Source organism: Anticarsia gemmatalis, chromosome 30 (assembly GCF_050436995.1).
Source record: "Anticarsia gemmatalis isolate Benzon Research Colony breed Stoneville strain chromosome 30, ilAntGemm2 primary, whole genome shotgun sequence".
Lineage (NCBI taxonomy): Eukaryota > Metazoa > Arthropoda > Insecta > Lepidoptera > Erebidae > Anticarsia > Anticarsia gemmatalis.
The window spans coordinates 2,999,767-3,024,276 of NC_134774.1; the positions used below are offsets into that span (position 1 = coordinate 2,999,767).

The 24,510-nt window shown below is 35.2% G+C and overlaps 2 protein-coding genes and 1 long non-coding RNA gene across 3 annotated transcripts in view; 2 read left to right on the forward strand and 1 right to left on the reverse strand.

The window, feature by feature from the left end:
- Positions 1 to 255: 255 nt before the first annotated feature.
- LOC142985568 (uncharacterized) lies at positions 256 to 7,711 on the reverse strand. Its single transcript, XM_076133805.1, has 6 exons — positions 7,369 to 7,711; positions 6,221 to 6,403; positions 5,588 to 5,689; positions 4,894 to 5,039; positions 2,816 to 3,574; positions 256 to 1,065 (listed from the first exon to the last, which is right to left on the reverse strand). The coding sequence occupies exons 1-6, from the start codon at positions 7,534 to 7,536 to the stop codon at positions 1,059 to 1,061; spliced, it is 1,365 nt and encodes a 454-aa protein (XP_075989920.1). The 5' UTR covers positions 7,537 to 7,711; the 3' UTR covers positions 256 to 1,058.
- Positions 3,058 to 7,288, forward strand: LOC142985570 (uncharacterized). The gene is made up of 3 exons (XR_012960211.1): positions 3,058 to 3,194; positions 5,668 to 5,803; positions 6,811 to 7,288. It is a non-coding gene; the product is annotated as an uncharacterized LOC142985570 (long non-coding RNA).
- A 582-nt stretch (positions 7,712 to 8,293) lies between the features above and the next one.
- LOC142985422 (Kv channel-interacting protein 4-like) overlaps positions 8,294 to 24,510 on the forward strand; it is a 112,335-nt gene continuing 96,118 nt past the window's right edge. The window contains exon 1 of the mRNA XM_076133581.1: positions 8,294 to 8,439. The gene's annotated coding sequence lies outside the window, so the exon portion shown is untranslated. The remainder of the gene's footprint in view (positions 8,440 to 24,510) is intronic.

Here is a 24,510-nt window from a genome sequence, read left to right on the forward strand (position 1 = left end):
GTGATGAGCACGAGTATTTGTTCTGAGCCTGGTTGTTAATGTATCTATATAAGTATGTATTTACAAGTATATAAGTGTGTTTATCAGTTATTTGATAACCATAGTATAAACATTGTTCAGTTTGGATTCTAATAACGAAACGCAATAGCAGACGTGAAAATCGTTTAATATGTTGAATCGAAACTGCTGAAGTTATTTGGTGACAACTATATCAGTTATCTAGAGAAAAGCTCTTCTTAGTTTTAAAATCGTGTGTGAAATAAAACAATATTTAAAATAACATACCGTTTTATTAGGTTTTCTTAACAAATGCTTAGCAGAAATAACAGAAAACATACATTGAAATCTTAGAAAAACCTCCGTATCGACGACATTTTTTATTTACAACTAGCTGACCCGCGCAACTTCGCTTGCGTCACATAAGAGAATCATAAGTTTCCCCGTTTTTGTAACATTTTTTACTGGTACTCTGCTCCTATTGGTCGTAGCGTGATGTTATATAGCCTATAGCTGAATATCAGCTATACCTAATTTTCATGAAATACAGCCTGGTGACGGACAGACAGCAAAGTTTCAGGGTCTGACCATAAAAATAGGTGTCCAATATTTGAAAACTGGCAGTCTGTCAATATATTTTCTCCATTATTTTGTTTTATTGTTAAATTCATTCATTCATTCATTCGTCGTATAGTTAGTGGTCAACCTAGTGTCAAAGTTGTTCAAGCCGCCCGAAGGCCTTTGACGTGGCTGAACGACTTTTATCCTAGTAGATAACAGCCGGGACCGACTTTTAACGTGCCCTCCGAAGCACGGAGACGCTCAGTTCAAATACCACTATGCGGCCACCCATCTATGGAATGTCCGCGCCAAGGTTGCTTAACCCACTGATCGTTTACCGACCGGTGAGTGCAACTAGCCACGAGCACCTCGTTAAATTCACTGTAAATGTATTACAGCATTTGTGTTCTGAGCTAAAGATCGAACTTCGGTGATCATTCCCACATCATTTGAATCAAAGAGTGTATTTGCTTTACGCTTGCGAGACGCAGCACAATCGTCTACCTCCTGTGAAACAATAAATAAATGTTTAATAGATTACGGGAATTAACGCGAACACGCATTTTACCTTAAAATGTCGTTGAGTGCAACCTGCGCCGAAACGTAAGGCATTTTAAGGTAAAATGCGTGATCGCGTTAATTCCCGTATCCTATTATATATTAAACATGCAACGCGAGAGTTTAAAAATAAATAAATATTATAAACACAAGGTAATCTATTTTCTCATTAACTTAATTTATTAAGTACGGTTTCTGAGGTACATTTCGTCCCCGTAGAGCGAAAAGTCATTAACTCGAAAAACCTTGTTTTGAGATATGGCTGTTCAAAGTTTTTAAAAATATAAAAATTCATAACTTACGATTGCAGTAACCTACGTTTATAGTCTTAAATGAAGGAAATTATAACAAAGTTTATTTAATATAGACTACATTAAGAAAATATTGTCTGAACGCTTGGAAATATCAAAATATATAAAATTAGTTACTTTTATTTTTTAAATATGTAACATAATTTCGAGTTAGTTAATTTTTGATCAGAGTTAGTGATTTTTAACGCAGTATGAAATGCGTGTACCGATGTGAAAAATAACTAAATCCATTTAGTGATTTTACAATTGCTAATAATAATTTTAATATGCAGAGATAATTCAAGGGAAAAGTAATTAAGTCGTTTTAGGTATTTTTTAAGTATGGGTTAGATACAATCCTAAGAAATGAACATTAATTAACTAAAATTAGTTAATTTGCTCATTTTATTTTCAGCTCAAAAGGGTTGACCTGGTTAATTTTCACATTCTATAAAACAAAAACTATAATAGCTACAGGTATGTGGATTAGACAGAAAATTAGAGAAAAATATGGCGATTTCAATGGTGTCATAAAAAAAGAAATCATTAACTCGAGTTAATGACTTTTCGCTCTACGGGAACGATTTAGCAGTAGTTTATCTATTCAAAAGCGTTTAAACTTGTAAAAAATGTCAGTTTGAATAGATAAACTACCGCTAAATGTGCCTCAGAAACCGGGCATAAAACTGAGATCTATGAAATAATCAATTATAATTTTATGTCTATTAAAGTCTATTTATATAGTTTTAGCATATGTACTTTGAAATATATTGTAAACTAGCTGACCCGCGCAACTTCGCTTGCGTCACATCGGAGAGAATAGGTCAAAATTTTACCAGTTGTTGTTACATTTTTTACTGCTACTCTGCTCCCATTAGTCGTAGCGTGATGATATATAGCCTATAGCCTTCCTCGATAAATGGGCTATCTAACACTGAAAGAATTTTTCAAATCGGACCAGTAGTTCCTGAGATTAGCGCGTTCAAACAAACAAACAAACAAACAATCAAACAAACAAACAAACTCTTCAGCTTTATAATATTATATATAGTAAATAGTATAGATGATAAACAATGTAGGTAAGTCCTCTTTTAGTGACTGAAAAAATAATTATCACTCGTTCAACTGTGAAGGAAAACATCGTGATGCAACCTTGCATGTCTGAGAGTTATTTAGAACAGTTCTTGAAGGTATGCTTAGGCCCAAACCTGCACTAGGCCAGCGTGGTGGATTCAAGGCCCAACCTTATATGAATTCGAAAAAGATCAATAGCACTTTGTTCAATCTGGGAATCGAACCCAGGACCTCGTAGTCGGCAGTTGGATACGCTATCAATCTCACTATAGAGGTGGTTATTCAGATTCTTATACTAATAAAAAAAATATAAATAGTAATAAAATGTGACTCACCGTAAAAGCACCATTACCCATTTTGGTATCTTATCCTCCCAATCCGTTTTAATTGTTTTACTCGTCTCCCCTACATTATCTAAATCGCTACTAATTTCAGAAATAGTGATATTACTATTAACGACTTGTTTCTTATTAGAAGGAAGCTTCAATTTAATATTTTTACTCTGGCAACTTTCATTCGAAACGTCATTGTGACAGCTGTCAGATTTCCCGCCAGATTTGGTACTACCGCTTATAACCAGAGTTATTGTTAATGGTTTTCTATGCTTATTATTTGTAGATTCGGGCGTATTTTCGGCAATATTAGTATTTAAATTTAGTAATTCGGCTGTATTTTCAGAAATATTTGTATTTAAGTTTGGTATTTCGCCAGTTTGTAAGTACACATCTTTGTCCAAAGCTAAATTCTGTTTTATGACATCGGTACTGACATCAAAGGGATGGGAAGCAATAATTTGTGAAGAATCATCTTTGAATATCAGCTGTTTATTATGAAGCGTTGCTTTTAATGAAGGAATGATTAAATAACCTTGCGGATTCAAGAATATTGGATGTAATATGAAATTATGGCCGGATTCTTGTTGTTTTATAAAGTCGTTCACTGGTATTATTCGCGGATAGGGCTTCCAGGTGACTACTAGTTTGGTGTTAAGGTCATCAGTTAAGGGTAGTTGGAGTGGAGGCGAGGGTTGCGAAGATGAGAGGGTTGAATTGTCGTTGTCATCGTCTGAAATTATGCAAAATTCTTCTTGAGATCTGCAAGAAATAGGGTTGTGTTAATATAGTTTGTATTTTAAGTGATTCGAGAGAGAGCAGTGATAGCCGAGTGGTATAAGTCGATACCTCCCACGCAAGTGATCGCAGGTTCGAACCAACATACCAATGACTTTTCGAAAAAAATATCACATGCTCCAATGGTGAAGGAACACATCGTGAGGATGCATGCCTAAAATTTGTTTATATAGAGGGCATGCAAAGTCCCCAACCCGCAGTTGGCCAGCGTGGTGGACTCAAGGCCTAACAGCTCCCTCATTACGGGAGGAGACCCTTGCCCAGCAGTGAGATATTAATGGGCTAAATTTATTTATTTATTTATTTAAGTACCTAATTCGACTGCCTCCGTGGAGCAGTGGTTAAGGCAACCACGCCGCTACCATTGCGTCGAGAGGCCGTGGGTTTGATTTCCACACGGGACAATTATTTTGTGCGATCTACAAATAGTTGTTTCGGGTCTGTTAGTACTTTGTGTCCGTTGTTTCTAAAAGTCTCCGCGACACAAGAGCAATTCTTTGTGGTGGGGTCGGGAGTGCATGTCTGCTGATCATAAGGGTTCAATTCCCGGTTTAGGCAAAACGCAGACTAGTACAGAGCAACCATTTGTTATGACTCAGCTTTCAAGTTAATCATCATCAGCCTAGCCTTTCTTCAGCTACCTATATAGCAAATTTAATCATAATCGATTCAGTAGTATTTGCGTGAGAGAGTAACAAACATACATACATACATTCTCACACACTTTCGCATACATAATACTAGCTTTTACCCGCGACTTCGTCCGCCACCTGAATTTTCCCATGGGAATGCGTCATTTCCCGGGGTAAACAGTAGCCTATGTCCTTTCTTGGGTATCAAAATATCTCCATACCAAATTTCATGCAAATTGGTTGAGTAGTTTAGGCGTGATTGAGTAACAGACAGACAGAGTTACTTTCATATTTATAATATTAGTATGGATATTATATTACACTAGCTGACCCGCGCAACTTCGCTTGCGTCACATAAGAGAAAGAGTCAAAATTTTCCCCGTTTTTGGAACATTTTTCGTTACTACCCCGCTCCTAATAGTTGTAGCGTGATGATATAAAGCCTATAACCTTCCTCGATAAATGGGCTATCTAACACTGAAGGAATTTTTCAAATCGGGCCAGAAGTTCTTGAGATTAGCGCGTTCAAATAAACAAAGAAACAAACAAACAAACTCTTCAGCTTTATAATATTAGATTATTATACTATTATAGTTACAATTATATAGTAAGTAAAAGTATGGATAGTATGGATTAGTAGGATGTACTCACTCAAGTTCCATTACATCATTGAGAGTATCAGGTACTATGACTTCAGGCGCGTGACTGCCGTCACTTGCATCATTGATGTGATTGATCAAGATCGAGTTGTGCAACTGTACGTTCTCTGTAGTTAACGGTTGTACTGTTTGTTGCATCTGTGGAAACAACAACAAATGTATTAAGACAAGAAATAACTCAGTACAATTTTTTTTTGTGAAAGACATTTCCCGCATTAACAATTGATCTTTTACAAAAATAAAAAACTATATACCCGAAACAATTATTTGTTAATCGCACAAATAATTGTAACATGTGGAAGTCGAACCCACGACCTCCCGACGCGGGAGGTGACCTAGACCACTACGCCACAGAGCCAGGCAATATTACTGTAAGATAACTTGTTATAATAGTTAAATTATAATTTCAGGCAACACACCAATGACTTTTTGAAGTTATGTGTGTATTAGAAATAATTGTCACATGCTCCAACGGTGGAGGAAAACATCGTGATGAAACCTTGCATGCCTAAAAAATTTGTTTAATACATTGATTGAGGGCATGCAAAGTCCCCAACCTGCACTTGGCCAGCGTGGTGGACTCAAGGCCTAACCGCTCTCTCATTACGGGGGGAGACCCTTGCCCAGCAGTGGGACAGTATTGGGTTAAATTTATTATTATTATTATAATTTCAGTGCTTACTTACCTCAAAATTATCCATGACCACAACATCGGTCACTGTGAGTTGCGTGTTATTTCTAATTATGCTTATTTCCTTGCTTATAGCCAGTGGAGTCAGCTTTAAACTCTGGAAAAATACAATAGTTCATTAACTGCACGTTTGGCGCAGTGGTTAACGCGGCCACTGCAATAACTGTAGCGCCGCGTGTGGTGGCTCCCAATTCCACGCGGGACAAATATGGTAAGGTATCTATAAAAGTATGTATTTAGAAGTATATAAGAGTGGATCAGTTATTTGGTTACCATAGTACAAGTAAACGCGCTAATCTCAAGAACTACTGGTGCGAATTGAAGAATTCTTTTACTGTTGGATTGCCTATATGTATAGGAAGGCTATAGACTATATATCATCACGCTACCAACAATAGTGGCTGGGTATCAGTAAAAAATGTTACAAAAACGGGGAAAAATATGACCCATTCTCTCTTATGTGACACAAGCGAAGTTGCGTTGGTCAACTCATCTATACTAATATTATAAAGCTGAAGAGTTTGTTTGTTTGTTTGTTTGAATGCGCTAATCTTATGATCCATTCTCTCTTATATGACGCAAGCAAAGTTGCGCGGGTCACCTAGTTAAGTATAAACTCAATACTTACCAAACTACAACTCATAAATAGTTTATAAAAGTCTTTATATTGTAATGAGGACAGTTTTGTGCCATTGTAGTCTTGTTTCAAGTTGTTTAGTATAATGTGCACAGAGGCTGCGAGTGTGGCTGCTCGGAGGACCTTCAATGCTGCGAGGGACTGACTCTCGCAGATGTAGCATAGTTTATTTGTCTGAAACATAGAGAGCTGTGATAGTAGAGTGGTATAAATTAGTACCAGGTAAGTGACGTTTGAACCTGAGGCAATACTTCAATAACTTTGCCAAGTTATGTGTGTATTAGACGTAATCACTTGTTCCAATGGTGAAGGAAAACATTGTGATGCAACCTTGCATGCCTAAGAGTTCTTTAGAACAGTTGTCGAAGCTCTGCTAACCCCTGGTTTCTGAGGTACATTACATACAAGTGGTAGTTTATCTATTCAATAGTGTTCAAACTCGTATAAAAAAAACATTATTGACTAGATCAACTACTGCTAAATGTACTCAGAAACCGGGGGTAAGTCCCCAACTCACACTTGGCCAGAGTGGGTCTAGCAGAGGGACATAATTTATGGGATAAATTTACTTTTGTTTGCAGGTCTTAAAAGCAAAGCAAGAGTGGCAACTTTGATCCCATTTTCAATGTACAAGAACTCCAGAGGAAGAAATATGTTTTTAAAAAGTTTAAATATTTGTAAATGATGAATGACATAGATGTGAATGAAGCAAGGGAAAGTAAGTAAGGATCGTACCAAGTGGTGTTCATTCCTTTCTGTCTACCACTAAGGATAGAAATGTGATTTTATATATTATTGTGGAATGGAGATAGTGAAAGATATAAAATATATCATAAAATCAACAGGCTGTTTTTAAAAAAAAGTCTTTTCGCATTATAGTATGTATGAACTTGTAATAAAATCTTTTCTCTACACAAAAAAGCTCGATATTTGGGTACCTCACGAGCTCACTGAAAGAAACCTAACGAACCGTGTACTCATTTGCGATTCTTGAAGCCAAAGAGATTTTATTACAAGTTCATACATACTATAATGTGAAAAGACTTTTTTCCCCGACCTAATATAATTCGTTAATTTATTTAAATGGTTGTTATGTTTGTACGCGAGCGGGAGTCAGCTTGTTGTCACTACATACTTACGCCAAGATTTGTCTTGATTCGAGCAGCTGCGACGACCTGTTTGAAGTTAACAGGGTGCACCAGACGCGTCTCCTCAGATGTCCTCAAACATAAGTAGCAGTAGTCATGTTTGTTGTACAGAATATCATCAAATATACTCGATAACTCGGGCGCAGGATGGGTCACCATTTTTACATAGATCAACTATCATTAAATACTGAAATGAAGCACTAACAGCTACTTTGGATGTTGTTCTAGCGTTTTTTGTTAATAAAATGTGAAGTGTTTGTTTTATTTTGTGACTTTATACCGAAAATGAAAAGAAGTTTAATAATAAACAAGAAATGACAGTAGCTTTGACACTTTTGACAGTTAGACATAGACTTTTAACAACTAGAGTGTTGGTGAGTATAGTGTATAGGTTACTAAAAACATTTAGTCGATTTAATATTAATATACGATAGTTGACTAGCGTTTACTTGAAGTTTGTCTACAACTCACGAGATGTCGCTTAGCGTTTTAGTAGGAGGATATTTTTCGCATAAATAGGGTTAAAAATATTTTGATTTTTGTACCATATTAGCCGACAAGGCACTATTGTCTTATGTTCCAAAGAAAAGCAAAAAGAAAAAAAAAATCAATCATGGCGACGAGTTTTTAAGGTAGGTACTTTAATTTTTAAAATTGTGTGATTTTTCCGATTATACGTACTACCTCTAATGTACCTAATTGCACAAAATCACGCCTGTTTCCATAGGGATAGGCAGAGACCAATTATTACAAAGTTCCTTTGCCTTATTCGCATCCATACAATGACATGCTGTCATACAGGACCACCGGTTACGAGTTCTACCCACATTTGTTGTTTTTATATAAAAAATATAAACTACCTTCAAATCTAGCAATATATTCATTTGACAAGATCAAAAGTGAATTCCGTTAAGTGTTGAGTGATTTGTGTATAAAATTAGTTTAATTAATTTATTTAAGTAAGACTGTGTTGTATTTCATCTTGTTATTTTCGTATTTGTTTTGCAAACGTTGTATTTATTACTAAGTTCCTTGCGGGTGTGACGCTGGCAAATAGTTTTGGTAAGTGTATCCATTTTTATAAAATGTATATCTAATTCTACCTGACGCCACCTTAATTATATTCTGCAATAGTTGAATACAGGCCGATAATAATGATGATGATATCATGAGAAGTTTAAATGCTATTTAAATAAAGAAGGTTATATACTTTTGCACGATATTATATGTTTTACAATGGTTTTCTTTTAATAGCCAAGCCGTTATACCCGAAGGTTTAGGTTGAGGTTAAATGCACGGGTGTTTCATTTTTCTGAAGTTGTGATTTTAATGTGACTTTGCACGGCCCCTGAGTCTCAATGGTACAAACAACATTTCAGTCAAATTTTATTGTGATTGGACATTATTTAAAGGTTGCACACATAGGTGACTTTTATCTTGATATAGCATAATTTCGAATTTTGTACCATATTGTGCTAGTGTGGGTTTTTATTCTATAATTCTTACGTAGGATTATATTTGTCGCAGGTAAGTAATCTATTTTAAACATAGGGACTAAAAGAGGTATTTGGTTATTAGAAAAAGTGCCTATTAATGAATTTTTAGGAGCTAGACTTCCTTCAAAAGAGCAAGTACTTTAGTGTTAAATTATCATCGCAAGGAAATGAAACAAACACTCTCAAATGCCGCTAAATTTACCAGTGCTATATTCCAAGATGTGTGGACGAAAGAACCCACCCTTGTAAAGAATTCATACCCAACAATTTTAGACAAAGACTAGGAGAGTCTTTGTCTAAAATTGTTCAAGGATTATTAGAAAAACAACGTGTGATAATGGTTACTTACATTCAAGGTATTCTAAGGGACAAAACTATCCAAGAGAGGGCTACAAAGAGTTGTTACAACTCTCACTCCCTTTATTTAGAAGGTTGAGCTGAAAAAACTTCAGTTTTAGAATTCCATCAGGCAAGATCGATGACAAAAGCAATAATATTACACATCATACACTTAAAATTGTATTTTTCTCTTCACAATTGAACATATTTCAACGCGATTCGAAAGGAATTAAGAGAATAGATGATTTCGTCAGTCTCATATACGTCCGTTTGTGTCACGAGGCACCTGTAAGCCGATGGGCTCCAAAGCCTTGACTTACTACATTTATTAAATTCTTAGCCAGACGAAGACAAAAGTGCTAATTTAGCAGCTAAAAGACGTCTGACATCTATCAGAAACAAACGTGTGACTGGCTTCTATTGATGAACGTCTACGTGAAGAAGTGAAGGAAAAGGTGCTACAAAATTTGGAAATGGTACCCGCAGATCGAAAAGAATTGAAGTGGTTGGAAGGTAAAGGACTGGTCTTTAAAGAAACTTTCGTAAGCGATTTTGTAACCAAAAGAAAACATAGAGTTTTTTCGAGTTGTTTGGAATCCACGATTTGACAGAGTACTGCAGTGATTTACTACGGATCTAAGTAAATGCTCTGAAGGTGGTTATTAATACTGCAGAACGAGGAATAGTTCTAATATAAGAAAAGTTTAATGAAACGGTTAAAAACGAGCAACATAACAATCCTTGTTGATGGTAGTAAAAAATCACGGAAAAGCCTTCACCAAGTAAACTAAAGCTGAGCTACCATCTTATAAAATTGATATTGATAGATATTGCCATATACCGGATAGGTTAATCAACTCCAGGCTACAATTGAGAAGTATTGTGTATTAAATTAGAAAAGACGAATGTTACTTTTAGTGTGTAGGTACAATGAGCAGTCGACACTACCGACCACCCCGCAGAGGCAGTTATTTTTTATAGACTTTTTACCTTTTAATTATATTTTTTGGGTTTAATTTCTATTTCGGATTACAGTTAAAGGTGGTGACTATAACACATTATTGTTACAATTGTCATGGGAATAATTTTCATTGTTGGAATAGGTCGTAAACGAAGTACAATTTCATGTTTATTATCTGATATCGTAATTGTTAAGTACCTATCTGTGGGCTCATAAAGTTTTCTGAAATATTATGCTTTGCACGAGAAAAACAATGTTACGTTTATTAATCATTAAGTTTTTGTCCTGTATGTCGTATGACCCTTGCCTCATTCACATCACATCCATGTTGCGTGGATGTGATGTGAATGAGGCAAGGGAAGCTTGTAGGGATCGTACCAAGTGGCGTTCTTTGGTTCGAACTACCACTATGGGAAAAATATGTATATATTTGTTTGTACATTTAATCATTTGCATTTCTTTTGTTTGGTTTAAACGTTATGATCGTTCAGAATAACGCCATCTAGAATAACTACATTGAACTAGTATGACAGACAAAACAGGAGGCTCTCAATTTTAGGTAAGAGTTATTTCTGTTCCCTTCTATTGCCGCCAAGCGATACGCTATAATCGTATATTTTACACAAATATTATACTAGCCTATGCCCTCAGACTCCCTTCGATATATTCTACTACTAGGGTATTTTTTATTTTAATTGGTTGAAGTTTAACCGTGACAGCGTAGGGAACATTTGTACATTGTAGGTACACGAGAATAGTTAAATTATTATCATAACTGTACTTATTCTACTACATAGAAAATTCTCAAGTAGTGCGATTTAAATACATATAAAAGACTTGCGAAAAAAATGCGCGCGTTATATTTTTCAAAATGGCTACCACGCGTCAGTTGTTATAACTTAAAATGTTCCTTTACATTAATATTCTGTGAGAGTACAAAGAATACAAACTTTGTGTGATCATCACTGTTCCGGATTTGTTCCTAACAACCATTAAATAAGTTTTAAAAGATTGTTGCGAAAAGATCGTTTACGACCATCGACAAAATGTCGGAACAAAAAGTATAAGATACTGGCTGATTTGCGCGGGCATTGTCGTGTTTAATTTAGATAAAATTAAAATGGTATTTAGATATTCATTTTAATTTGTAATAGTCGTTTATTCCTTTACATATTTCAGTGTGCGTTAAATGTCATCGGCTGAGTTTGGCGACAGTCATCTTCAATGAAATAGTATGACATGCCCTTTCCTCTTGTGTTATTACGTGTATTTAGGGATTGACTCCTGAAAAAAAGTATATAAGCTTAGCCTTCTTAGGTTCATCACTTCATCTATACTAATATTATAAAGCTGAAGAGTTTGTTTGTTTGTTGTCATTAGGAGCGGAGTAGCAACGAAAAATGTTACAAAAACGGGAAAAATTTTGACCCATTCTCTTAGGTGACGCAAGCGAAGTTGCGCGTGTCAGCTAGTTAACTATATTTGATTAGTCTCCCACGTAAGTGACGGAGGTTTTATGCTAACAGCTATACGCCAATGAGTGTTCCAAGTGATGTACCTACATATGTATGTATACTCTTAAAATCACGCTGCTTTCCCATAGAGATAGATAGAACCCAGATAAAACAAAGAACGGTATAATTCTTGTAAACTTCCTTCCAAGTGGTTCTAAATAATGATCACGTTGTTATAACGATGAAGGAACACATCGTGAGCAATGTCATGTGTGAGAGTTGTTTAAACAGTTGTTGTAGTAATGTAAAGTGTCACTTGATCACTGTGATGGACTCTACTCTCTCATTACGAGAGCTTTGCCCAGCAGTGGGACAGTAATAACTAATAGGTTATATTTATTTGTAAAGTCCTGTACGTGGTCAGCGCGGATATTTGATAGAAAGGTGACTGTATAGTGATATCTAAATAGGGCATCTCCGTGCTTCGGATGGCACGTAAACTGACGGTTATTAAGATAAAAGTCGTTTAGTCATGTCAAACGTCTTCGGGTTTGAACAACTTTGACACTAGGTTGACCACTAACCAAACACTGAATGAATGAACGCGAAATAATCTGAGTCACAGTTATTAATGTTCAGTAAGTAGGTATGCATACTGCGAGCGAAGAGGCAAGAGTAAGTAATAAACAATGAAGGAACCAACTTAGATACAAGTTGAGAGTTTTCAATGATTTAATAATCGTTATGTCACTAGGCCGTGTCATAATTAAGATGGCGGCACGGGGAAATTACGAGATGTAGATTCTGTCCGCAACTTCGTCTGCATATGGAAAGGTGTTTCGATATCTCATAATTATATATCTTTGACAACTCCTTACGTTTATGTCACCCTGGTAATTACAGTGGTATTTGAACTGAGCGTCTTGGTGCTTCGGAGGGTACGTAAAAAGCACGGTTGTTGTGAATTAAGATAACTGTCGTTATGCTACGTCAAAGGCCTTTTGGGCGGCTTGAACAACTTTGACACTAGGTTGACCACTGACCATACGATGAATGAATTCATATTAGTTAATTACCCGTCAAATATAGAGTTATTTTATACAAACGAAATTAAGACAAACGAAATCACAGAAGCCGATCAAAAACTCCAATAAATTCAAATCAAAATATTTTATCTACAATAACATGGAGTCCTCATGTGCACAACAAAATGTATCTGATATATAAAACACAATCTGTTTATATATTTATAAGGTTCTTTACATATTTGACGCCATTTTGGGCCGATCAAATGCGTTTCCTTGTCCCGAATATATTGGTAAGATTTTGAGGTTATCTTTTTACGCGCCAATGTTTTTTTGCTAAAATAGAGTATTTTAGAAAGGTTTAACGAAGAATTTTTTAGATGTTTGGCTTAAAAATCATTATATTATTACCTTCTTATTCATAACAATATAAGAAGTTATGAAAGGCTTATAAAGAGTTTTGTTTCTTTCACTCCTTAGCGAAATGAAAAAGAGAAAACATATTATAGTAGTTTTTTAACTAAATAGGTTTATAGTGTGTTTATGAATAAGAGGGTTTTTCTTTAAAAACCACGATCATGTGTGAAAGGTTACAGTGATAAGATGTCAAATAAATATCACACCAGCGCCCCCTGGGGACCGAGGCACTTGAATATTTAGTATTTAATAATAATAAATAACTAAGGGTAGAGAACGTTTACTACAAAAAAATATATAGGACGATTTTGTAGGACGCTATCAACAAAACTGTTGAACCGAATTTTAATAGCCTTTTATAATCCTACTTATAATATCTTAAATGCGAAAATGTGTGAGAATGTATATATGGATTTTTGTTACTCTTTCACGCAAATACTACTGACCGATTACGATGACATTTGGTATATAGGTAGCTGAAGACCCAGAATAACACATAGGCTACTTTTTTTCTATCTCGGAGTTCCCGAGAGATCGGGATTTACATGGGAAGGATTTCCACGCGGACGAAGTAGCGGGCGGCCCCTTGTTGTCACGCTTTTTTCTCAATAGGGGTAGGCAGAGATCGAAAAAGTCACTTGTAGTTGGAGTCGGCTTTCAGTCTCACATGAAGCGACTGTCTAACGGACCTCCACAACCCAGTTACCTGGGTTATAACACGATACTAAGTAAGACTGGTTGTTACACTTTAAAAAAAAACAACCGCGAGCAGTTGAATGCGTCTTCCGAAACACGGAGAAGCTCAGCATGTATCCGGTCACCCATCCACTGACAAACCTCGGCAAGCGTAGCCTTAAGAAATCGATCGCCGCGGCTATTGTAACTTAGGGAACAATAGTAGGTAAGTAATATCTCACAGAGCTTTGTGCTAACATAAGCAAGAATTTCAGCGATTTTAGTACAACAGATATAATTATAATGTATTGTTCTAAATGTGTACATTAATGTCACAACGAATAACATATTACTGTCTTTGTAAATTATTTGGAAGGCACGTGAAATTGTGGGTCCCGGCTGTCGTTTACAAAGATCTTTGACAGTCGTTAACAGTAGTCAGAAGCTTGCAAGTCTGACAACCAGTCTTACTTAGTATCGTGTTATAACCCAGGTAACTGTGTTGTGGAGGTCTTATAGACAGTCGCTTCACATAAAATACTGGTATTCAGCTGCATCCGGTGAGACTGGAAGCCGACTCCAACATTTTTGGAAGAAAGACTAGACTGATGATGAATGGATATTTAATGTTCATCCTAGTATCAGTGCAAAATTTTGACATTTATTGTTGTTATGTTAAACGACAACCGTGATTTGTAGCACGGAGACGCTCAGCTCAAACAAGAATTTGCGACCCATCTTTACAATATCCGCGTTAAAACTGCTTAACCCGCTCGTTTACCGACCGGTGAGCGCTATTAGCTATGAGTGTCTTAGAATAGTAGTAGAAAAAAACAAAAGTTTTTCTTTTTAGTAGTAATTTTAAGAGGAAATCTTTGTTTTAAGGAAACTGCGCCATTGCGGTAGAATCTCAAATGTTATGGGAGCAAGGGTCCCTTTGTGTTAAACGAAGCTATTTCATGGCGCAATGCTGATGACTACTGAAAAACATACAAAATGGCGGCCATTTCAGTCGAAAATTTAATTTGTATATGCAAATATAGTATGCGGCTTTTCCGAAATATTTTTTTCTTAGTTTTCAGAATAATTTTTGTCTAAAATTTGTGCTGTTTTGATGAAAAATAGGTTAGTTTTAGGATTATACGATATCTAACATCGTTAGAAAAAATAACAGCAAAATGTCAAAATTCCTCATAATTAGCGAACCAACACTTACCTTAGTCTTCTTCTAATCGTATGGTTAGTGGTCAACCTAGTGTCAAAGTTGTTCAAGCCCGAAGGCCTTTGACGTGGCTTAACGACTGTTATCTTAGTAGACAACAACCGAGATCGACGTTTTACATGCCCTCCGAAAAACAGAGACGCTCAGTTCAAATATCATGTTATCCATCTATGGACTGACCATGCCAAGGTTTGCTTAACCCACTGATCGTTTATCGACCGGTGAGGGCAACTTTCTATGGCCTGTGAGACACAGTGATCAAGTGACACTTTACATTACTACAACAACTGTTTAAACAACTCTCACACATGACATTGCTCACGATGTGTTCCTTCATCGTTTATATTATTTATAGTGGGATAATGAATAAACTTTGAATTGAAACTAGTTAAGAAACTAACGTATAACGGTACAACTTGGGAATTTTCGCATAAAACCCGAGGTTTTACGATCTTATGTGTAACTTGAACTTTTGACCGCGACTGCGTACGCGTGGAAAGATTTCCCAGAGTAAAAAGTATCCTATGAGTTGATTAATACAGGCTAAACCTTTATCAACTATATCTTACTAGCTGACCCGCGCAACTTCGCTTGCGTCACATAAGAGAGAATGGGTCAAAATTTTCCCCGTTTTTGAAACATTTTTACTGGTACTCTGCTCCTATTGGTCGTAGTGTGATGATATATAGCCTATAGCCTTCCTCGATAAATGGACTATCTAACACTTAAAGAATTTTTGAAAAAAATTACGCGTTGAAACAAACAAACAAACAAACTCTTCAGCTTTATAATATTTGTATAGATTCCAAAGTTTATAATCATGTATATTTGTTACTCATTTACGGGACGTATTTTAATTAAATAGAATCCTCGCGCATCGTCACATTCGTCATATCGTCATAATTGTATGGTCACAACTTTAACACGCCAAGAAATCATCATAATATTATATATTTTAGGCTATTATAGACTGAGCCTGTCTAGGAAGACTCTATTAGTTATTGGGTTGATTTTATAAAATAAATAAACCACTTATAATATTAAACGTCTAAAAAACATCAACATCATTTTCGAAACCGCGACAATCGAGAACCATTGTTAACTAGCTGTTCACAATTAAATCTCCATATTATCCCTATTTCGCATCGCAATGAAGTAAAATACATTTAACAGAACACGCTCATATTAACAAAAATAACAATTTTAATCCTACTTTTTATCTCACACAAGAGTTTGCCGCCAAAACGCATTGTTCTTTTTAAAAACCAAACATTTTATCCTTATTACATCGACATAAAGTTCAAAATTGCAGAATTCAGCGATAAATATTATTCGGTAGTGTTATATGCAGTCAAAATAACCCTTATGGCAATGGTATAAGGTTTAATTTGATTAGAAATACTAGCAAAATGGTTTTGTTTGGTAACAAAGATGCGGCACAAAGTTCCCCAGTATGTATATAAACGCGTTACGGATACGACGCATAGCACTAACTAAACGTAATATTTTTTATCTGTGGTCCGAATAATTTTGCAATAAATTTAGTGACTTTTTTACATTAATTATTTAATTTATTTTCGAAATGGATATTAATTAGTGATTTAAATTGGATTTAAATTATTAGATAACTGTGATGTGAGTGATTTTAAATAATGTAAATGATTTTGTGATTTTTTTTATTATTAATTAAATTGTATTTTTTTATCGTATAGTTGTGAATTATATCGTCAGGAAGTTTTATATTCATTTTAATAAATTATTTTAACATTTTGTGTTAGTTTATTTATTTGGTTAAGGTACTTTTTATCAAGCGACTAGAATAAACTCCGAATTGACTTTATTTTGTTATCTGGAACTTAAACTACTTTAGATTTTAGACGTCTCATTAATTAATTTTACTAAACCCTAAAGATATCCTCCTGGCTAACATTCGGCGGCCAGTTTAATTGAAACCAGCCAACGTTGCAGGACTTTGTTTATAGTGTCCAAGTGTGTGCACAATACAGACTTGAAAAGCACGTAGTTACTGAATAAAGGGCTATTGGAATATTAAAATTTTCTTTAAAATGCAGTTAAAAATACCATTTTATATCTTAATTGAGAGAATAGCTATACTTTTACTGAAAATAAAGCGTATTATAGTAAAAAATAAAGTTTTACAGGGCAAAAGAAAGTACATTGTTCATAATATAAAAAAGTTTGTAGATTCCTTGGTACGTCGTTAGTTTTAAAATAAAAACTGTATTACTTTTCTTTAATGGTTATAGCAAAGTTTTTTAAAAACATATACGGATTAAATCGTTTTGACTCTTGATCTTTTTTTACAAACAGAATTACACTTGGTGTTAGATATAAAATTTAACCCATTACTGTCCCACTGCTGGGCAAGGGTCTCCTCCCGTAATGAGGGAGGGGTTAGGCCTTGAGTCCACCACGCTGGCCAAGTGCGGGTTGGGGACTCTGCATGCCCTCAATAAATATATTAAACAAATTTTAGCCATGCAAGGTTTCCTCACGATGTTTTCCTTCACCGTTGGAGCATGTGATAATTATTTCTAATACACACATAACTTCTAAAAGTCATTGGTGTGTTGCCTCGGGTTTGAACCTGCGACCACTTGCATGAGAGGTGTCAACTTATACCACTCGGCTATCACTGCTAATCTACTGCTATACACAGTGTTAGATATACGGTTGCCTAAATGATATAAATTGGTCTGGACTGTTGCCGACATAATCGTACCATTCAACTTAAATTAAGACTCACCGTTTCGGAGATATGTTACTTTCAAGCAGTGTATTGTTTTAGAAGTCCGCAAATGATTTTAAAATTTTAAATTTTCAGACTATATTTTTAACTATCTAACCCGCGCAACTTCGCTTGCGTCACATAAGAGAGAATGGGTCAAAATTTTTCCCGTTCTTGTAACATTTTTCACTGGTACTCTGCTCCTATTGGTCGTAGCGTGATGATATATAGCCTATAGCCTTTCTCGGTAAATGGGCTATCTAACACTGAAAGAATTTTTCAAATCGGACCAGCAGTTCCTGAGATTAGCGCGTTCAAACAAACAAACAAACAAACAAACAAACAAACTCTTCAGCTTTATAATATTAGTATAGATATACTTATTTAGTTGTCCCTGCTAACAAAAATAATTTCAGTGGTCCGGGACTAAGTAAAGGTAAGGTTGGGAGCCCCTACTTTAAAGCCTTAAGATTTAGCTTTGTTAAATAAATTAGCAGTTCTACATATTTACACATATATTATAGAAGTTTACACAGAATTTTGGAAGTGCATACAGAATATAAGTTTTTAAGAAAGCTAAATTGAATTATTTAGAAAACTAACACATAATCTTGATTTCCTATACTTTTTTTCTAATTTTATTCCTTTCTTATATTTAATTATTTGTTTATAAAGGTAACATATCAATATCTACAAATTGTATAAGTGTTAAACTATATTAGTGACAATGTACGGAGTAGTGGCGGGACAGAAACAGAGCGACAGTCGTGGCAAGACGCACAAGGAACAGGTGAGATATCGTGTTATATGAGTCTTTATGTAGCCCTACCCGTGGAACTTCGCTAGCGTCACATAAGAGAGAATGAGTTATCATTTTCCCCGTTTTTGTAACATTTTTTACTGGTTCTCTGCTCTTTTTAGTCGTAGCGTGATGTTATATAGCCTATAGCATTCCTCGATTATTGGACTATCTAACTCTGAAAGAATTTTTCAAATCGGACCAGTAGTTCCTGAGATTAGCGCGCTCAAACAAACAAACTCTTCAGCTTTATAATATTAGTATAGATACTATTGACATTTGTAGTCAAAAATATCTTAGTTAAATATAACAAGACTATTAAGTTTATTGAAAGTACTTTAGGCGTCCAAAATTCAAACGTTTCAATAAAATTTTTCAGCAAGTATCAAGACAACTGAGTCTTACTGTACAAAGTGAAGCTTATTCCGCTATCTTCGAGTTAAGCATGTATTAGTACTGTTTACTTTCAGTAAGCTATTCAGAGCTTTAAGCTAGTTAAAAATATTTATTTTAAGCTTTAAAACAAACACCATTTTATATTCCCACAGGGGTAGGCAAATACCAAAGCACTTGGTACGATCTTTACAAACTTCCCTTGCTTCATTCACATACATACATGTTGTTATATAGGACCGCTGATTACGAGTAGCACCTGACCTTATTGCAAGACATCACTGATATGATCTGTATATGTCATTCTTTTTCTTTTTTCTCTCTTATTCAACTCATTACTGTCCCGCTGCAGGGCAAGGGTCTCCTCCCTAACAAGGGGGAGAGGTTAAGCCTTGAGTCTGAGGTCTAAAGTCGATTATCTCCATCTTCTTCTTGTCGTATGGTTAGTGGTCAACCTAGTGTCAAAGTTGTTCAAGCCGCCCGAAGGCCTTTGACGTGGCTTAACGACTGTTATCTTAATTGACAACAACCGGGACCGACTTTTACGTGCCCTCCGAAGCACGAAGACGCCCTGTTCATATACCACTATGCGGTCACCCATCTATGGAATGACCGCGCCAAGGTTTGCTTAACCCACAGATCGTTAACCGACCGGTGAGCGCAACTGGCTACGGGCGCCTCTCCATAACCACTTCACTCAATTAAAAAACCTCTTCACCAAAAACCTACATTATTCCTTATTAACTTAACATACTTATTTAACAAGAAGTCTGTACAAATTGAGTTCAGTAGTAAGTTATAGTAACAGTTGAATCGTTGCCAAGCTGTTATAGTTATTATGATATTTTAACTGCACATGTGGCCTGCATTATAATCTCGATATTATGCATCTGAAGTCTGACTGGTGATTAAGTCCTTATATTATTATATCATTGCATATTAGGTCAGGGAAAAAGTCTTTTCGCATTATAGTATGTATGAACTTGTAATAAAATCTTTCCTCTACACAAAAAAGCTCGATATTTGGGTGCCTCACGAGCTCACTGAAAGAAACCTAATGAACCGCGGACTTATTTGTGATTCTTGAAGCCAAAGAGATTTTTACTACAAGTTCATATATACTACAATGCGAAAAGACTTTTTCCCCGACCTAATATATGTATATAATCACTACAAGTCGCTTCCCGCGTCTGTCTCAATGTCTGTATGTATGTGTGCTTACATCTTTAAAACTACGCAACGGATTTTGATGCAGTTTTTTATAGATAGGGTGATTCTAGAGAAACATTTATTGTAAAATATCTTTAGAAACCGAGCGGAGAAAGGGCGGGCCGTTAGTTAATTATAATCAAGATAAAATGTGCATGGCCGTCGACTAAGTGGTGCCGAACTATGGCTATCTTTGGCCATTGCGACACTAATATTCGTAAACTACAATAACAATTAACAGTAACTAAGGCTATATTGTCACATTTCGCGTTCATAGTTACTACCAGTAAACGATCAGTGTGTTAACTGGTACATTACATAGATGTAGGTGCAGTGTTTGAGCTGAGCGTCTCCGTGATACAAGTCACGCTTGTTGTTTAACATAACAACAGTTCACCACAAACACTTCAACTAAGTACATAAGTTATATATCATCGCCGATACCAGTCACTGCAACGGGAGGTCGTGGGTTCGATTCCCACACGGAGCAATTATTTGTGCGATCCACAAATAATTGTTTCGAGTCTGGTTGTACTTTGTGTCCGTTGTTTGTATGTTTGTAAAAGTCCCCGCGACACAAGAGCAATTCTTAGTGCGGGAGTTGTCTGTTTTAAAATAACAAAATAACAAAAATAAGTTATTAACTGCACGATTGGCGCAGTGGTTAACGTGGTCACCTCGCCGGAATAACCGTAGCGCCGCGTGTGGTGTATTCGAATCCCACCCGGGACTATCCTTATGTCTTTATGTAACATACATATGGACAGACGCGGAAGCAACTTTGCTTTATAGTTACTTATTATTTTTTTTATTACTCAATGAATTATTCCGTGTGGTTTGTAACTTAGGACAGAATTTTCATACAAATTTTCATCCCCCATTTTATCCCCTTGGGGGTTGAATTGATCAATATCCTTTCTTAGCGGATGCCTACGTCATAACATCTACCTGCATGACAAATGTCAGCCCGATCCGTCCAGTGGTTTGTGCTGTGCGTTGATAGATCACTATGTCAGTCAGTCACCTTTGAGTTATACATATGTATACTAGCTTTTATCCACGACTTCGTCCGCCACCTGAATTTTCCCATGGGAATGCGTCATTTTCCCGGAGTAAAAAGTAGCCTATGTCCTTTCTCGGGTATCAAAATATCTCCATACCATTCATACAAATTGTTCACTAGTTAAGGCGTGATTGAGTAGCAGACAGACAGACAGAGTTATTTTCGCATTTATAATATTAGTATGGATGTAGTGAAGTATCTCACGCCGCCATCTTAATTAAGACACGGCCTAGTGACATGACGATTATTAAATCATTTAAAACTCTAAACTTGTATCTAAGTTTTGTATGCAAATCGTTCACTAGTTTAGGCGTGATTGAGTAACAGACAGACAGAGTTACTTTCACATTTATAATATTAGTATGGATAGTTATTTATTTAAATAAAAAATACTAATAAACTTGCCCGACATTGGACTCGAAGCCGAGACCTCTATGTAGCAAAGTCATACACTGCACTACAGACAGTCAATAATATTAATTAGTATATATATGTATGTAACAAGTACCAGGCTGGCAGTAAAGCGAGAAGTTGTCCAATATTGCTCCCTCGAGAACAAACTGTGGTACAGAACTGAAACGTGACAAGTTAATTAAACACTACCATTGTTACAACCACGCCCAGTACATACGACCTTTTGTACATAAGTGTACATAGAGCAATGAGAGTAGAGTCCATTACAGTTATCAAGTGACACTTTACATTACTACAACAACTGTTTAAACAACTCTCACACATGACATTGCTCACGATGTGTTCCTTCATCGTTGTAAAAACGTTATCGTTATTTACAATACATAGATACACACTAGAATTTTCTTAAAAATAACTATGTTTTAGTATAGTTGAGATAATAAAACTTTTCACTGCCTCCGTGGCGCAGTAATTAAAGTGGCCACGCCGCTATCAATGCGTCTGGAGGACGTGAGTTCAATCCCCACAAGGGACAATTATTTGTGCGAACCACAAATAGTTGTTTCGTGTTTGGTTGTACTTTGTGTCCGTTGTTTGTATGTGTGTAAAAGTCCCCGCGACACAAGAGTAATTCTTAGTGAAAGAGTTTTAAAAAAAAAACACAATATCGAATTAGGACGAAGAGATTTTCTGTCAAAAATATTAAAAAAGGTCTACCCCTTCGCGAAATAAAACGTATTACTTATTAAATGAAAGTCGATTGGTTGAAGTTTTATAGCTGTGTTGACCGCTCGCTGTTTAAATATTAAGCAGTAGCGACTTTGCTTGATTCATTTACATTTATATATTGTGTGTGAATCTTCTTCTTATCGTATGGTTAGTGGTCAACCTAGTGTCAAAGTTGTTTAAGCCCGAAGACCTTTGACGTGGCTTACCCAACTAGCACACAAGCTGCTTATACAGTCGTTATACAGCCTGATAGTTGCATAAGAGTCGTTCAAATGCTGTACAATTCTCTATAAGTTGTATACTAGCTATTTTAAAAACCCTTTAACAGCTAGGCGGGACAGTAGCCGTTTAGTAGGAAACTAATGACTTATAGTGATATATGAGCATGTAATTGCATCGCTAGACAGCCTAGGGAAGTATAACTGAGTTAATGGAATCTTCTATAACACCTTTAACTGTATAAGGGGACTTTAGGAGATAAAGGAGTTTAAACGGAGTTATGCGTTGCGCTTATAGTGCTCAAGAGCGTAAATAAGCTTTTTGTAATGCCTTAGGTTCTATAACAGATTTTTTTAGGGCTAGTGTATTACTCATCTATAAAAGAGTTGCGTAGGTCTTTAATAGCGCCTTGAGCGTTATATCAGATATTTATATGGCTTCTGTACGGCAAATAGATGTATAAGGTATCATTCGAAACATTTTTACAGCCATGGGGATTACAGAATTATGTTAAGCACCTAAAGCGCTATAACCGAGTAATATACCTTTATACTAAAGCTTAAAATTATTATCATAATATAAAGTAAATAAAATAAATAAAATAAATAAAATAAATAAAATAAATAAAATAAATAAAATAAATAAAATAAATAAAATAAATAAAATAAATAAAATAAATAAAATAAATAAAATAAATAAAATAAATAAAATAAATAAAATAAATAAAATAAATAAAATAAATAAAATAAATAAAATAAATAAAATAAATAAAATAAATAAAATAAATAAAATAAATAAAATAAATAAAATAAATAAAATAAATAAAATAAATAAAATAAATAAAATAAATAAAATAAATAAAATAAATAAAATAAATAAAATAAATAAAATAAATAAAATAAATAAAATAAATAAAATAAATAAAATAAATAAAATAAATAAAATAAATAAAATAAATAAAATAAATAAAATAAATAAAATAAATCAAATAAATCAAATAAATATAAATAAAATAAAAAATGATTTTCAAACTATTTTAATATTCAACGACTGACCCCTAAAAGTACGAGTAAAATGCTGGTGTGCGACCAAAACAATTATATTGAAGCACTCCTATGCCACAACTGCAGAACCTTGAGGTCTACAACAGCAAACACTAGAGCCTTTGTACAGCTTAAGGCGCTAGAGCAGATGTAACCAACTCTGAGAGATGCTTGATCGAGACGCCATTACAGCATTTGGTAAACATATTTTTTGAGGTTATTACGATCTTTTGAAGATCATATAAATCTATAGCCTGGTAACGTTAACATAATTAAAATCATTTTTTATTACCTATAACCCTAATTAAACTATCTGTAACCCTCAAAGTCTTATTTATGTTCAAAATACAATTTCCAAATCCACATATCTATATAATTTTTGCATTTAAAACTGAATATTTTGAGGGCGCATGAAAATATTGACGATAATATACATATATATTGACAGCAAACTGGCACTCGCACTTTCATATCACGTACACAAAGAAATAAAAGCGATAGACTACTTGTTATTTTCATAATCCAATCCGTAAAAATAAAATGTCTCCTCATTTGTCACTGATGATTCATTTTAATACAATATATTTAGTTTACACCATAATAAACCGACCATATTACTAATTTAGAGCGTTAGCATTTATAACCGTTACACAGTAGCGCTAAAATAAGGTAAAGGTGGTATAATCGCGCTCCAAGAGCTTTTTCGAACGCTCGTGGCGCTAACCACCTCTGTACAACAGCTGGTAAGCGCCACGAAGCTGCGAAAAAGCTCTTGTAGCGCGATTATACCACCTTCATCTTATTTTAGCGCTCCTGTATTACTACTATACTACGTACTATTATAATTACTATTTACGACCACTGTAGATCCAATGTCGAGCTATAAGCTGGACAGTATGGGCCTATTTGACGCTACAAGAGATCTG

What these genes read in the sequence shown, in the direction of transcription:
- LOC142985568 (XM_076133805.1), bottom strand. Translation starts at nt 7,536, where the DNA reads ATGGTGACCCATCCTGCGCCCGAGTTATCGAGTATATTTGATGATATT. An exon ending in GAATCAAGACAAATCTTGGC is followed by an intron (nt 6,404 to 7,368) that starts GTAAGTATGTAG and finishes TCTATGTTTCAG; the next exon opens with ACAAATAAACTATGCTACAT. An exon ending in TATTTATGAGTTGTAGTTTG is followed by an intron (nt 5,690 to 6,220) that starts GTAAGTATTGAG and finishes GTATTTTTCCAG; the next exon opens with AGTTTAAAGCTGACTCCACT.